The following is a 17,489-nucleotide window of genomic DNA, read 5'->3' as shown; positions in this document are numbered from 1 at the left end:
CGTTGTCCCTTTTAACGACCTTTCTTGACAGTTAAGTGCAGTTATTAAGTTAGTAACAGGGTGGTTAAGTGAATCTGGCTTCCCAGTTGACTGTTTATCAAAAGGTTGCAAAAGGTAATCACATGATCCCAGGACATTGCAACTATCATAAATATGAACCAGTTGCTAAGCATCTGAAGTTTGATTATGATATCATGGGGATACTGCAACAGTTGGAAGAGTGAAAAACGGTCATGCCATTTTTTTTCAGTTCTGTTTTAACTTTGAATGGTTACTAAATGAACTGTTGTAAATCAAGGACTACCCTTGACTTGCTTTTGCCCTATTCCTGATTCCCACCTCCTCGCCTTTGTGGTTTTAAGGTTGAATCATGCAAGATCATTTTCTTAAAATGCCAAAAGGAAATAAAAGTGATATTACTTATATAATTTAAAATTTGTTCTCCATATAAGTCCTACAATTAGAAAAGCAAATTAAACAGAGGACTCAAAAACAGACTTGTTCATTTATTGAAGAAAATTATCCAAAGGTATATATTTCTGTGTGGCAAAAGTATATAAATCTCACCCTCATTTGATGGTGAAATTAGTCAGGTGTTTCAATGGGATGGTAATTGGGTGTGAGTGTGGGAGATCCTACCTTAGCTCAAGAGTAGATTCAGGTTCTTCACTATCAAAATGAGATCTTCATGACAGGTATACATAATTGTGTCACAGCTGGAAGAAAGATTTCTGAGGATCTATGAAAAATAGCTGCTGACACTCATCAGCCTAGGAAAGGTGACAAAACTATTTTTGAAGAAATTGGACTCCACCATTACTATTAGGCAGACTGAGTACACAGGGAGGACATTCAAAACCATTGTTATCCTCTGTACCATACCTTCATCCTATTCTGGATAGGGGGAAAAGTATGTCATCTGAAAATCAGTCTCAGTTCCTTACTTTGGCTCCATGTCAAAGTCTGCAGTGTTGCTGCCCTCACAATAGTAGTTATTGCATCTATTGAAGTACCCATGATGGCTTCATTGATAGGCAGGTAGGGAAACATAACAATCTGTGCTTAGCCTGGGCACTTCGCAGATCTGGGTAACAATAAGTGTTGTCTACTGTTTTCTGATTTAAAAAAAGGTATTCAACAAGGTTCACATTCCCCAGATTGAACCCCCACCAAGGGGAGGAAAAGCTATACAAAAGAGGTATAGCTCTTCAGCAGCAAGTTACTTTGTCCTTACTGTTAGGAATGTAAGTCACCTAATAGTTAGTTGGGTTGGAAAATATATAAACCAGGATAGACATTTTAATACTGTCTCTTTAAGGGAATGCTAAAATGGTAATTGGGTGTGATTCCTCAAACTGCCGTAAGATGGAGCCAGAAACCTGGATTGTTCTGTTTCCTAGAGTGTTGCCGTTCCTACATTTTCCTATTGACTGTTACTGATCATCATTAGTCTTGGATTTGATGTAAGTCTGTTACTGAACTGTTTATGATACTGGACTTTGTTATTTGGATTATCGCTGGACTGAAAACTGACTGCTTTAACCTTGAATGACTTGGACTGTGTTTGTACTTTGCTTAACTGTTTTACTGGAAGTAAAAACCTACATTTTACTATACAATGTAGCTGTGTGCTGTTTGTGTGTTATTCTTCACCACTCTCACTACGTCTCCCTGTGTACGCTCATTCTCCTAACGGGGAATTACCTCAACACTTATCCCCCTTTGACCAAATGCAATAGATGGGAGATAATACTGCACAAAAATGTTCGATCAGGAGGTTTTCTGGCATTTTCCAAAAGAAAATGGCAATCTTCTTCCAAATAATCTTAATCCAGCAAGATTGCTGTGCTAATGTTCTCAATGAACAGTAAACAGGCTAGAGGTAAAGAGCCTATATAAGTAAAAACTTTCAGTGCTTGTATAGCTCTGCAAACATAACTTAAGTATATTCGTCTTCCTGTTATAAATCTAATGTTATTTTAACAGATTTCTACTGGTATGATGGAGGCTTTTCAAAAATAAATGAGGACCCTAGGGCTTGTGAAGGGTGGGAGAAGAGAGAGGAAAAAAAGAACATTAGCAAATAATGTTTTATTGGGGAAATAAAATCAAGCCCAAATACATTTTTTTAAATTTTCCATTTGGTTTTGCTATTTTTTAAAACTTCCATATGGTATTCGCTAAACTTTGGGAGCAGTACCAAAGTAACTATATACATCCATTATAATAAAAAGGTCATATTTAAGCATATAGAATTTTGGCTCATTAGTAATTTGAAATCACAGCTCATAAGAATACCATAAATATAAAATCATTGGGAAAAATTGCATTGCATAACTATATCATATTTGATACGTTTATCATGTCCTCGCAACAGCAATTGTGAAAGGAATTTTGCATTCTCAAGTGATGTGATGTATGGGGGTGCATGAAAGGTGCTGCATGGATCAGGAACAGTATGCGAGGTGCCAGGAGGGGTTGGTAAAGGTGTACAAAGTGTTCATGCAGCTCAAAGGGTGTGCACGGGGTATGGATCAGAGGATAAGTGGCTAATGCGAAGCGAGTGCACAGAGGCTGGGAAACTGATAAGAAACACCTCAGCAACTTGCAATCGTCCCTTCCATCTTCTCCATTGGCCTTCTGGGGAAGCCAGCAGGAAAGATTGCTGGCAATCATGATTGTGGGATGCATGTCAACTGACTGTAAGTGTGAACTGATTGTCAAGCACCCAGAGTGTAATCACATGACTAGCAGGGTGCTAGGATGACCAAAACTCCAAGAATTAGTTGTAACCACCATTCGTTAAGTGGCATTGTAACTTGGAATTGTTGATTGATCAAAGATCAAATAATACCTATCAAGGAATACCATAACATTTAAGGTACCATTATCTCTCTTCTTTTACAACACCCTCAAAAATTTATCCTAGAGAGTTGAAGTAGATTCCAAATAGTGGAGCTAAGGCATGGGAAAGGAAATTGGGATAGATTTTTTTTTTTGCATTTTTCAATAAGGAACTTTCATTAAATTTCATTATGTTCTGTAAAACAAGAATAACTTATATATTCTTTATGAATCCAACTCCAGGCAATACAACTAATTTATCTGCAAAAATATTTTTAATGTAGTCAATATGTAATATGCAATACAGATCTAACAACATCTAATTTACACATGGCTCCCAGACTTCAATCTGCTATGAAATTATTCATCTAATCTATGTCAGTGACCTGTTCAACTACAAAAATCCAAGGCACTTTAAATATACTATAGAGATTTCAGAGAACAGAGATAATCATGTCATGATAAAGCTGAACAAAAATGTGAAATCTCTTGAATAGTTCTAGAAATTAAGTGACTGGCTTTTTCATGTATTAAGTATTGATACTGCCACTGTTGATGCCATTTTTGTCCAATATTAAAAGTAAAGCATCAGGGGGAAAAAAGCCCAACATTTGTAAATCAAGCTAATAATGTACATCAGGGACATTCTCAAGCTTTAAACTTGCCAATATGTTCACGAGCTATAATTATTCTCTGAATTTGAGCTGTTCCTTCATAAATCTGAAAAGAGAAAATATAGTGTTGAGTCAATTTAAAATAGGACAAAGACAAAATGTTAATGAAAACAGTACAGCTTAAATTATTGTGGGTAATATGTAAACATTATTATAAATGCATAATTGTGATAATAAAACATGAGAGAACTAAAATCTAAACTTAATTGATAGTCCAAAGAGCTACTTTTGATTAAACCTGAACCTAGGGGTACTAGGATGTTTTTCCTTTTCTCATGAATAGGCTACCATGGCACATCACACTCAAAATTCCTACTCTGTATAAAACTAAGCTTAATTATATATTGTCTAATGTGAAAATATGTAACAAGCAGATATGATGAAATCTGCATCTGTATATTTAAAAACTGCATTGCTACATATTCTAGAAACTATTATTAAACAAAACATTGCAACGCCTCAGCAAAGCAAAACACAGGAAGAAAAATAGTCACCAAGAAGTGGTGTTTTTAAGTCAGAAATAGCAATGTTATATTTTTCAACTTGGAAATACATGCAGGTAGTCCTTAGTTAACAAATACCCTTTTTAATGACTATATAACGTTATGATGGCACTTAAGAAGTAACTTTACAATTGGTCCTTGAATTTGCAACTGACATGATATCCCATGGTTACTACTTGAGTGCTTTGCAACTGATGCACATTTTACAATCATTACTGTGTTTCATAGTATATGATTGCTATTTGAGTTGGACTTCCAACAAGGAGAGTTGGTAGATAAGTGGGCAGTAAAACCACAAGTCGTGGTCATGTGGTGTCTTGCTTAGCAACCACAGTGGTTTACTTTATGACTGAAGCGGAATTGCCATCACAAAACCAACATGGTCATAAGATATTTTGCTTAACAACCACATTGCTTAATGATGGAGTTACCAGTCTCAATTGTAGTCATTAAGTGAGGACTACTTATACTACTGAATAAAATAAGATTCCAGCAACTCTAATGGGACCAGAAGTGAGTACAACAAAGGACATACTGTCTGGATTCCAACAATTACCCTAATTAAATCATGAGCCTCGAGCCAAGCTTCAAAGGAATTCAAAAGATTTATTAGGAGCAACATGTCTGGCATTAACCCGTATGAAGCCAACGCTGAGATAGGTAATTTACTACCACCTATGACCCTGATTCCCGCCCCCCCGGTGTGTCATAAATCAGATTGCTCCCTCAGACCTTTCCCCATCTCCTTATGGCAACTCAGAAGCAGGCATAGGAATGATTTATGAGTTGACACATACTTTCAAGCTAAACTCTTTACACTATTTTCCATATAAAAATGGCCTTTTCTTTATTCCGTGGTGGCTCAGTGGTTAGAATGCAGTACTGCAGGCTACTTCTGCTACTGCCTGCTGCCATCAGTTTGGCAGTTCGAATCTTAGCAGACACAAGGTCTTGAGCGTTCCATCATTTCGAGGTCGGTAAAACCAGGACCCAGATTGTTGGGGGCAATATGCTGACTGTAAACTGCTTATAGAGGGCTGTAAAGTACTGTGAAGCAGTAAATAAGTCTAAGTATTATTGCTATTCAGTGCTATGATAAAATCTGTTGTATTACTAAATCTACAATTAGTTAATAGAAAAAAGAAAAACATTCTAATTAAAATGAAAAAAGGGCATATTAAACATGCTGAATAGAAACATGGGAATAGAAAAAAACATGGGAACAGAAGAGCTGCCATGAGTCCTGTTAATACAGATAGTCTACATGCGCATCAACCAAAAAAGGCACATTTTCTTTAGAAGTATATAAATGTAAATTTAGCTTAAATATACTAATGCAGTTGACTAAGGTTACTTACCTGGTATATTTTTGCATCTCTCATTAGTTTCTCCACTGGATATTCACTATTGAATCCATTTCCTCCAAAAATTTGGACAGCATCAGCAGCTACTTGATTTGCAATGTCTCCAGCATATGCCTTTGCTATGGATGCATAATAGGTATTTCTACGACCAACATCTACCTCCCATGCTGCCCTCTGGTAGGCCAGGCGAGACAGTTCCACTTTCAGTGCCATTTCAGCCAACATGAAGGACACTGCTTGGTGCTGGGATAATTTGAGGAAGAGATAAAAATTAGTGTTGAAAACTTGACTTCCAAATATGCAATGGTAGAATGTATTTAAGCAGCATATACAATTCAGTCTTATTTATTATATGTCTACTGCTCTCTGAGCTTGGTTATTTTGTGTAGATATTTCATTCACAACTAGGGTAAGCTAGCACAGATGTTACCTAGTTGGTTATGAAAAGTGCAAGCTCAAGGGCACCAAGAACTCCATAAGAAAGTCCTTAAATGGCTTATTGATCAATATGCATAAAACGTATGTTAGTAAACAGCAAGCACAATACAAATATAAGTGACTCTGTAAAGTCACTCTGTAAGTATATGCTTCCTGCTGGGATATTGCATTGCAATGCTCACTATCTTTAACCATTGGCCCACTGTTGCCGAAGACCAGGAATTTACCTACCACTATTTCAGATGGAACATACAATGTAACATATGGAAGTATCAGCAATAGGTGTACAATACATTGGCCTAGTACTGTGATGGCGAACCTAGGGATGCTGGCATGTGAGAAGTCGCCCCAAAGAGCCCCACTGCACATGTGCACGCGATCCCCGTCAGTCATCTGATTGTTGGGTATCTGCTGTGCATGCGCATGGGGAGACGCACATGTGGGAGATGCATGTGCATGCGCAGAGGTGTGCAGGGAGTGTGCGAATGGGCAGAGATGTGCAGTGTGGGAGGTTGCGCCGCATGTGCAGAGATGCGTGGTACGCACGCAGGGATCATGTGCGCATGTGCAGGGGCGGGGGAGTCACATGCGCATTGCATCATGGGTGCAGGCATGAGAGTGCACGCATGCACGCACACTTTTGGCACGCATCATGGAAAAGGTTAGCCATCACTGGCCTTAAGTAAAAGTGAAGCCATTTTTAAATTTCTTGATTCTCTTCATTTACAGTAAGCGGAGTCTGGTAAACCTAAATGAATATTTTGTTACTGTGTCTGAGTATTTTGTTGTAGTTATTATTTTCTTAATATTTTTTATTATGACATTATTGTGACTTTAATGTGACTTTTGCATTATTGAAAATTTCCAAATACAAAACTGTAAGTACTCTGTGAAATAAATATTTCAAACCTACCTCCTACAAACTACAAAAATTCAAATACGTGCTTCCATTAACAGGAAAAAAGTTCCACTTAATGGTATGATTCTTCCTCGTTAACTCTTTACACCAGGGTTTCCCAACTTTGGCAAACTGCGTAGGCTTTACCTCCCAGAGTTCCCAGTGCTGACTGGAGAATTCTGGGAGTTGAAACCCACATAGCTTAAAATTGCCAAAGTTGAAAAACACTGTTCTATCTCTGCTCAAAATCCACAAGAACAGTGATCCCCAACCTTTCTTATGCCACGGCCCGGTATCCCCTACCTTTTTTATGGAGCGGCCCGGTACCGGCATTAGCTGGGCGCCACCATCTTTTTTTGATGAAAAAGTGCTTCCGGTGAGCTTTCTACCCGGAAAAGCTCACCGGAAGCACTTTTTCATCAAAAAAAGATGGCGGCGCCCAGCAAACCAGCGGCCCGGTAGGACTTGTTCCACGGACCGGTACCGGTCCGCGGACCCCTGCACAAGAAGATACAGGGTGTGGAATGGGGCAAGAAAAAAGGAAGCTAATTGAGCTTAAATTTATTAATGGAATATTTTATTTAACACCATATTACATCATAATTGGAATTCCACATACCTCTACAATGGCCTTCCCAAAGGTTTTTCTTTCCATGGCATATTTTGTAGCTTCATCCAAAGCTCTCTGTGCTAATCCAACAGCACCAGCTGCTACCTGTAGGTCAGTAATAAATGTTACAAAGCAGAATTTCTACAATTAAAATTCCTCTTTCAAATGTACTTTGAATACTTACTGGAGGCCTTGTTTTATCAAAAGCTCCCATGGCAATTTTAAAGCCAGCTCCTTCACCAATAAGTACATTTTCTTTGGGTACTCTTACATCCTCAAAAACAATCCCTCTCGTATCTGAACAGCGCTGGCCCATGTTAAGCTCCTGAAAAGGAATTTTATACGATAAATAATTACCATTTTTAATTCAACAAAATTTAAAAAAAATGAAGTAGGTTCATCAGAAAGCTAAGATTAAAACCTGTTCCTCCCACCATGTATTTGTTTTTACAAATATATTAAAAATAAATTCAATAAAGTTTTTTAGAAATCAGATTTGGTGGCAATGTCACAAAGCTCAACAATTTCGGAAAATGATTTATAACAGAATGGAACAAATTCTACTGACTAAGAATAGCCAATACTAAATTTTTAAATTAGCATTAAAATGCTCCACTTCTACCTTTCTTCCAATCTGTACTCCAGGGCTGTCAGCTTCCACAATAAATCCAGTAAAAGCTTTACTTGCAGGAGCTTTTGGATCAGGATTGGAACGTGCCAATAAAAAATACCTAGTTGGAACATAATAAAAGCACAATATTAGCTTTACAAATTTGCTCACAGACCATCAAAAACTATTAAATCTCTTGTAGCTTTCTTATAACGTATAAAATACTGATCACACATTTCTCATGAAAAGATAGATAGTCTTATAGCATAATCCTTTGTTTTTATTCAGACATATGCCCCAATAAATTCAGTGGACCTTAATATGATTTTGATTATAAATTTCAATTCATACATAAAACTAGATATGTCAATACTGTACACTGATTCTGGATGAAGGAATGACTTCACCTCTACAAATTTATCTTCTTTTTAGCCCACGCTCATCTACTCAATTATTCTCTTCTTTTTTAGAATGAGGGAAATAGTACTATTGGCCAAACAAATGGGATAAAAATTGGTATCTAATAATATCACACCATTCAGGTTCAAACACTCTATCGCTTCTTACAGAATGATACAAGTGTGATACAAGAATGAAAATACTCAAATGTTTAAATAAACATTTAAATGTTTATATCTAAATTATGACCACTACTGAAAATATAAAGATATAGTAGGATCCTCTATACATTTCCTTTAAAAAATGTAAGGGATATACTGTATCACTGAGCCTTATTTAAGTATCTTAAATAAATTACTATACCAATTAGCTTTGCCACCATTGGTGATCCACATTTTTTGTCCATTAATAATATATTCATCTCCTTTCCTTTCAGCTCTTGTCTTTATACTTGCTACATCAGAGCCTGCACCAGGTTCTGTTACACAATATGCCTTAAAGAAAAAAATGCAAATAATCAAATTACAAACTATACAGTATTACACATACTAAAATGTGAAGAAATGAACATTAAATCCATTCTACATGAACATAATACAAAATCATCAGTAATTTGGTTAACTTTCATTATAATTTTATTGATAAAGAAATGAATAACTTAATAACTTAAAATTATAAAAACTTTTAAATTGTGGAGAACTACTGAGAATATGAAGAAATCCTAATGAAACATCACTATTTTATTGCTAAATGTTTATATTACTTTGTTAATCACAAAGATTGAAACCAATTCATATTTAAATTCTTGAGAATATGCAGAACCATTTTATGAAATGAACTCTATATAGCTCAACCATTAAAACTGTATGTGTGTGTGTGTGTGTGTGTGTGTGTGTGTGTGTGTGTGCATCAGAGGTTGTATTCAGCAGGTTCTGACCAGTTCTGGAGAACCAGTAGTGGAAATTTTGAGTAGTTTGGAGATTGGCAAATACCACCTTTGACTGGCCCCGCCCCCATCTATTCTCTGTCTCCCGAGTCCCAGCTGATCAGCTGGGTCTTCTTTTGTTGCCATGCACAGAACAGAGCTGGAAAGCAGGTTAGTGGGGTGGGGAGGGAATGGGGATGACTTTGTAGTAACCTTCCCCCGCCACACCCACCAAGTCATACCATGCCCACGAAGTCATACCATGCCCACCAAGCCACGCCCACAGAACCAGTACTAAAAAAATTTGAATCCCACCACTGGTGTGCATACACACACACTCCAAGACCACAAACTGCCTATTTATTTTATCACTGACTCATTCAATTTTGGACATTACTGACCCTAAATGAACAACTGCCATTTCTACTTTGTGTAAACACAATAGCTGTTCATTTCGGTTAGTACTGTAGTGAATTCTATAGTTATTATAGGAAGGTATGACTTCATGCTCACATAAATATTTTGATTACTATTAAGTTATGTTGTTAAAGTTCAGTGTATTACTCTGAATAATAACATAACATACTATGACATAAGTATAACATAATATACTTTTGTAGATTTCTTTCACGACAGAAATCAAAATACCATTCTATCAATATTGCAAAAACACTTACACACATTAGGGGTTCTTCAGTCAGTCTTCCTAAATATTTTTTCTGCTGTTGCTCATTTCCCCCAATTATGATTGGCATTTGCTATAATAAAAAAAGTTTATTATTTAACATGGGAAGACAAGACATAGCCTAATGCCAATGTTAAAATAATGTAAATAGTAAGTGAAATTAAAGCAAAACACTTACACCTAGGGAATTTGCCTCAACAGCTGTCTGAACTCCTGTACATCCATAAGCCAATTCTTCAGTAATAAGGCAAGCATCAAAAGAGCCAAGGCCAAGACCACCTACAGAAATTGTTTTGGATAACAAATAATATTCCATACAAATAAATGTTATGTCACAAATTTAATTATTTTATGCTCTATTGCACCCTCTCCTGATTTAGTGATGCAAGCCATTCCAGCAACTTAAGCAAAATGTCTGCTTACGGGTAGTGGGGAGGTGGGGGGAAGACATGCAAAATTCCTGGTTGCTGCTGATCATTCAGATAAAATTACTCTGTGTCTGATCCATTTCCATCCCTTTTTTGCCCCTTGTAGAGTGGTGCAGTTGCTTAACCAAGCTATCTTTTCCTGAGCTGCTTTTCCTTGCACCCTTGTGTTAACAAGCTAACTCTACTTTGATTAATTAATTAGAACTCTTATTGCTGCCTGAAACTGACTAGACATTGATCATTTTCACACTGAAGCTTTTTTGTTGTCAGGTCATGAAAGCAGAAAATGTTTTTTATTACTGTTTATGTATTTGTGAACTGTATTTATAAATACAGTTTACAAATAAAGCGGCTGTACATTAACCAACAGATATGCCAAATTTGATATATACTAAATACTGTCCTTCACACACACAAAAGATAACCGATTTAATTCTACGGGTGTTAAAAAGATTTATTATAAATATGCTATCCTTTAGTTGCAAATCTTTCCAACTTAAATACAGTATCAAAGAATATCATGAATACTAGTGTAAATAATTATATTTATAATTAATAATTGTTGGAGAGAAACAGTTTGAGCTCAACAGAATTTCATTCAATGAGGTCAATTCTCATGTTTACATATCATCTGTAACATGTTACATACTGTAACTTATCTCTTCAAGACCTGTTCTTATCTCATATATTCAAAATCAGATTGGATTGTAGTATCTTTTGTGTTGTTATTGCTTATGAATATATTGCACTGTTTATTTGATTTTATAGCTTATCAAGTACTTTACTTACCACAACTTTCTGGTATGTGTGTATTCATCAAGCCAAGCTCCCATGCCCTTTTAATGAGAGGAACAGGATACTAAAAAGGAAACAGATATGAAAAATAAGATGCAGAGCTCTTCTGCTTAGAGTCTTATTCACTGAAATTTTAAACAAGGTTAAAACTATTTAACTACTACTATTTATTGTATATCTACCTCTCCAGTTACGTCATAATGAGAAGCAACAGGTACAATTTCTTCTCTAGCAAATTTACGAGCTGTGGCTTGAAATTCCTTCTGTTCATCTGTAAGTTCTAGAAAACATAAGATTTCAAGTTCCTAGATATACATAAAAATTAGTAGGCCATAAAATATTTATTTTATTTTATATTTTAAAATCTTATCCTTATTATTTTAAAAATAACTCAAGGTAACAAACATACATAATGCTCCTTTTTTCTCCTATTTTCCACAAAACAATAGGCTGTAAAGTGAATTGGGCTGAGAGACAGTGATTGGCTCAAAAATCACCCAGCTGGCTTTCATGCCTAAACTAGAACTAGAATTGGAAAAATATGCAGACTAATTTACATGAAATACTTTCATCACTCTCATCCTTAACCATATGCATCCCATATCCCATTTCCTATAGTAAACACTATTTTTCTTCAACCACAAATATCGATCCAAAACTTAGTCTACCAAAAGTCATGTGTAAAACACATATATGGAAATATGTATGCTCAATGTTAAACCTTAAAGCAACATGTATTAGGATTCTGCCCTACATACTGGTAGTAATTGTCCAAAAACCAAGTATAGTTTTGAAGCATTTCAAGTAATTCAGGAAATGTATTACCTTTTATTACAAACCGCTTCCACTCTGTCTAGAAACTGCAAATGCTTCTTAACAAGCTGCAGTAGATAATGCACATAAGGGAAAGCAGGTGAATAAAATGTCCAGAAAGGAATACATTTCAGCCTTACATCTTCATGGTTTATCCTATCTAAATATTCTATCCTTTTCTTCCTAGGCTGATGTATAAAAACCATAAGAAAAAATTGGATGTATCAGAACATGCCTGCATATGCTCATATACTGGATAGCAAATATACTCACATAGTATATAGCAAATCATGACAAAGGAATCAATTTAGATTTATAATACTAGAAGCTGCCAATTCAGGGCCTTCAGGTGAAGCATTTATGGAGTAGTTTTACATACCAAAGCTATAACCAGCGGCAGATTTGCTTTTTGGTGATGTTGCAGTAGCATGACTGGATTGTGCTCTCAAGCCACTAGCAACAATGCTTCGCCCAACCTGAAATTTAATGTAGAAAAAGAAGTGTCACAGAAGCTTTCAATAAATGTCCCAAACTTTATTACCAATGCATAAGCATCGCAAGGTTATAGAGCCCAATGCATTGAATGAAATACAATTTTTATCCCAGATATGGTTAAAAATTTTCATATGTCAATTATTAAACTTATAATATAAATACAATCTAAAGAGGGGGGAAAGAATATAAAATGCATTTTGTTTTACTATTATAAAGAATACAAAACATTACTGTTTACTGTTAAACTACTGTCTAAAAAAAATGAAGTATTAATTCTTTAAAATAAAGTGGTTTATCTACAACATACAGTGTAATGACTGCAACAGCTTCTATGTAGGCCAGACAGGCAGAAGATTAGCATTGAGCATTCTTGAACACCAACTGGCAAATAGAAGACATGATGCAAAGTCCTTAATCTCATAACACATGGGCAGAAATAGACCAACTAAATCCAAAAATGCCAGAGGATTCTTGGAAACTTGGCATATAAATCAGCTGTCCATACAGGTATTTCTCAACTTATGACCATTTGTTTAGAGACCCTTCAAAGTTATGACAATGCTCAGAAAAGTAACTTACGACCAATCCTTGAACTTACTGATTGTCACAGTGTCCCTGCAATCACATGATCATGATTTGGATGCTTGGCAACCGGAGTGTATTTATGATGGTTGCAGCATCCTGAGGACACATGATCATCATTTGCAACCTTTGCAGCTGGCTTTCAAGAAGGAAAAACAATGTGGGAAGCCAGATTCATATAACTGCATAATTTGCTTAATAACTGACTCACTTAATGATCACAGTGCTTAGTGAAAGAAGTTCCAGTCTCAATTGTGGTTGTAAGTTGAGGAATTTCTGTAGACATAAAGCACATTTACATACCATTCTAAAGAGACAATTAAAAAAGGCTAAGAAGGAAACAAAAAGAACACATCTTCTCCAGCAACCAATATCCAGATAAGCAAAATTTATACCAAACAAGCAGAAAACAATACTCTAAGGCAGTGATCCCCAACCTTTTACGCGCCCGGTATCCCCAACCTTTTTATGGCGCGCCCGGTACGACATCAGCTGCATCGCCATCTTGTTTTGATGAAAAGTGGTTCCGGTGAGCTTTCTACCCGGAAAAGCTCACGGAAGCACTTTTCATCAAAACAAGATGGCGGCGCCAGCAAGCCAGCGGCCCGGTAGGACTTGTTCCACGGACCGGTACCGGTCCGCGGACCGGTGGTTGGGGACCGCTGCTCTAAGGAACTACCAAGGAGAAAACTACACCCACATCAACACCTAGAGGGCAAGCTAGTGAATATAAACAAGAAACAAACACCACACCCACTAGCACTAATGTTATCTCATGTTATTCTTCATTGCAGGCAGTAATGAAATATTTGCAAGCAAACAAGCTCAGACAGCACCAAGGACTCCAAATGCTGGTTCTTTGTTAATTTTATTTGATGGCTCACAGTAGTTGTAGTTACTTTGTTTGTAACTGTGACCCAGCAAAGTCAAAGTCAATGTTTTACTAATTATCATTTCACAGTACATGCATATTCTATGTACTCCGCTTAGTAATTTAAAGTCAATAGACAGGACTTAAAAAAAACAAATATGAAAACAATTTTCTGTGCTGATGATAAAAAGGGGAGGAAGAAAGTATTAAACAATTTGCAGTTACGCAATAGTTAACACAAATAAGAAATGGATTTTTTAAAAAAACAGAAAAATTAAGCAAAATTGTTAAGAATCCTTAACAGAATCCTTAAAAGAGGGAAATTTATGTAAAAGGTTCCTCAAAAATTCAGTTATGATAAATCAACATAAGAAAACTTATTTTAGGGTTATAAGAATCTCTCAACAGTGAGATGGGAGGCTTAGAAATTAAATAAATAAAAAATAAATTTCTTTTTATTAAGAATCAAATGGAAAGGAAAAAATGCAATCTAAGATATAGGAGCCATGGCGGCGCAGTGGTTAGAATGCAGTATTGCAGGCTGACTCTACCCACTACCAGGAGTTCTATCCTGATCAGCTAAAGGTTGACTCAGCCTTCCATTCTTCCGAGATCAATAAAATAAAATTGTTGCACGCAATATGCTGACTCTGTAAAATGCTTAGTGTGTTGTAAAGTATTATGAAGCGGTATATAAGTCTAAGTGCTATTGTTCTAAGTGCTGTATAAGTAAAGCAAAAGCAATAATTTAATGAGCAAAAAAAAAAAAAGTACATTAACTCACAGCTTGCACGAAAGACTGCAGAATGCCATAATTTGAGATGAACAAGATGATTTGGGGAAAATAATTATCCCTTATATATTAAATATGAAATAATAACTTTAGACATGGTATCTGAAATGTTAATAAGAATGAAGGAACTCAACAGAAAGTCAAGTGCAATATTTTATACCAGATATCTTTTTATATCAGCAACCAAAGACTCACTTTTGCATTTTTGGCAGCTTGGGAGTAACCAATTTCATCCCCTAAGACTACAAAATCTTTCCCAAAATTGGCCTTGATTCAATTACTTTTCTCTGGATAAAGCAGAAATGTGCAAGACTACATGAACTCCAATTCACATCTTGTCTTTGGTATATAAACTGTAAATTAAATGGCAAGTGAACGACAAACCTAAACTACTCAAGTTAATGCACAATTAGCTCAATAAAAAATGAATACCCATAAGCAAAAAGACCTTAAGAAGAACAAAAATAGATCTTACACAAGACGGCTGCAAGTAACTCCCTGGAATATCTATTCTAAAGTATAATATTAACTAGAAAGCAAGCACTTTTTGTTAATTACTTGTTACTGGTTACAAAAATCATTTATATTTGTAATTTGATATTTTGTATAGCAGACCTTTGATATCTTGTTTTGCAAGATTTTGAATGATTTCTTGTGGCACATTTTTTTTAAAAAGCAGATTGCTCATAAGTGTCACCTTATTCTATTACATCACAATAGTTTTTGTTTGGACCATTCTATTGTGGCTATATTCCAATTTTCCTTATGGTAAATAACTTATTTTTCAAATTCATAGGAATTGTTTCGTTTCCTAAATCTTTGCACATTTGGACAGATGTAAATAAAAATTACCTGATCCCTGGTAAAAAATACCCTATCCTGAACTAATTTCTTGGAACTTCCTAGGAGAAAATTAACAGGAATATTGACAGTAATATTGCAACAGGAATATTGACAGTAATATACTAATTACATTATGTTATTCTTTTACAACCTTGATATATTAATTGTTCAGAACATTTTACTTGACATTTAACACACATATCATCATGCCAAATGACTAATGATTCTTCATATTATATTAGCATCAGTACTCTGCCATAAACACTACGGACTTTCAAATTATATAGATAAGTATTGCAAACAATTTCTAGAGAAATATTTTTATATAAGTTTGCAATCATTTTGAACATAATATGTTCAAAATTTGTTATATGTCATTTATATTTTCAAACACCACAAAGGCTCCCAGACCCTATAATAATCTGTATGAAACGATAAAATAATGCAGCATTGCTATGTAACGACAACAAGGCACCAACTTTGCCTACTGCCTTATTCCTTTATTTTCTTATATATACACATTTCATATATACACAAATAAAAAAAAAAAAAAAATAAAAAAAAAAAAAAAAAAAAAAAAAAAAAAAAAAAAAAAAAAAAAAAAAAAAAAAAAAAAATATAAAAAAAAAAACAAAAATGCCAACTGACAAACTTAAAAATTAACTTTTAAAATAAGATCCTAAAAACACTTTGAATTTTACCAGGGATTAGGTAATTTCTTGATGTAGAAATATATATTTTAGATAAAGCAAAACATTTTTATAATTCTGAGATTATGATAGTTTCTGACGTGGATTATTTTCACATATACTAAGGTAGGAAGTAACAGAAGCCCAGTTGCGATGGCAAACAATACTATTCTATTTGTATGCTTACCTGCTTCGGAAAGTTCATCTTATATGTTTAAGTTTAAAAGAAAGTGGGGAAGTTTGGGGGGGAAAAAACAAGCAAAAACAATGGGAGTGATTTTGGAGTCACTTTACTCGGGCGGACAGAAGTGGGGGAGGGGGAATAGATAGGCGACCTTTGACATACTTTGATACGATATCCCGTAATTTTGCTAGTAGTAGTAGTAGTAGTAGTAGTAGTAGTAGTAGTAATAGTAATCGTAACCGTAATCGTAATAATAAAAAAAAGACACCCAGATCTCCCCTCCTCCACCGCAACTGACTACCAATGAGTGTCATCTTGCGGGCTGCAGTCGAGATTTGGCGACCCTCCTCTTCAATCCCTGGACTTTTCCTCAAGCAGGACAACCCAAGCCTGTTCCACCCCAACCTAACCCGGGCGGCTGTCTCCAAATCCTGCAAACGGAGACACCCTCCAGCAAGGCAGAGAAGAATCAGAAAGATTGAGCCGAAGTCGCCCTCCCCACGCCCCCCCTCCCCAATGGCTTCCGCGTCCCCTAAGAGCCCGCGTCCTCTCTTGGCAGCTTTCTTCTTACCCGACAGGCTCTCAGAGCAGCCATGACAAAGCTTTTCTTTTACTCTTCCTCACCGAACCTGCTGTGACTGAGCTTCACACCGATTTACATCGAGCCTAGACCCGCCTCCAGCGAGCGAAGCGGGCGGTGGGGGGGGAGAGAGAGAGAGAGAGGTTGGCCCTTCCGGAGGCCCCGGGCGGCTGAAGCGGAGAACAGAAGAGGGAGGAGGAGGAGGAAGGCTGGTGGCTGGCTGGTGTGGCGGCTGCTGTTGAAGTGCTTGCCTTGGTTATCAACTTCGAGGGGAGTTGGTCTCGTTTTTAGCGCCGCGGGGTGCGCGGATCCAAGCGTGAGGGGTTAGTTTGTGGTTCGGTGCCCTGGGCAGACCAAATCATGAGAAAGCGCGTCCAGAAACCCGGCTTAGTCTTGTTTTTGGTTTTACAGCACCGGGATAAATTCGACTTGCGATCGGAAGGAAGGAAGGAGGGAAGGAAGATGG

General features: G+C 36.3%; 1 protein-coding gene across 1 annotated transcript; it reads right to left on the bottom strand.

Annotated features, from left to right (window-relative positions):
* Positions 1 to 3,100: 3,100 nt before the first annotated feature.
* On the bottom strand, positions 3,101 to 17,076 carry ACADM (acyl-CoA dehydrogenase medium chain). Its single transcript, XM_026679327.2, has 12 exons — positions 17,015 to 17,076; positions 12,366 to 12,462; positions 11,356 to 11,453; positions 11,168 to 11,237; positions 10,129 to 10,229; positions 9,943 to 10,023; positions 8,704 to 8,834; positions 7,954 to 8,062; positions 7,516 to 7,656; positions 7,341 to 7,436; positions 5,380 to 5,628; positions 3,101 to 3,564 (listed from the first exon to the last, which is right to left on the bottom strand). The coding sequence occupies exons 1-12, from the start codon at positions 17,036 to 17,038 to the stop codon at positions 3,493 to 3,495; spliced, it is 1,269 nt and encodes a 422-aa protein (XP_026535112.2). The 5' UTR covers positions 17,039 to 17,076; the 3' UTR covers positions 3,101 to 3,492.
* Positions 17,077 to 17,489: the final 413 nt, after the last annotated feature.

The sequence above is a fragment of the Notechis scutatus genome, chromosome 3, assembly GCF_049901735.1.
Source record: "Notechis scutatus isolate UNSWTSFEM ecotype Mainland chromosome 3, rNotScu1.2, whole genome shotgun sequence".
NCBI lineage: Eukaryota > Metazoa > Chordata > Lepidosauria > Squamata > Elapidae > Notechis > Notechis scutatus.
The sequence above is the reverse complement of the archived record's forward strand: the minus strand, read 5'-3'. Positions and strand labels throughout refer to the sequence as shown.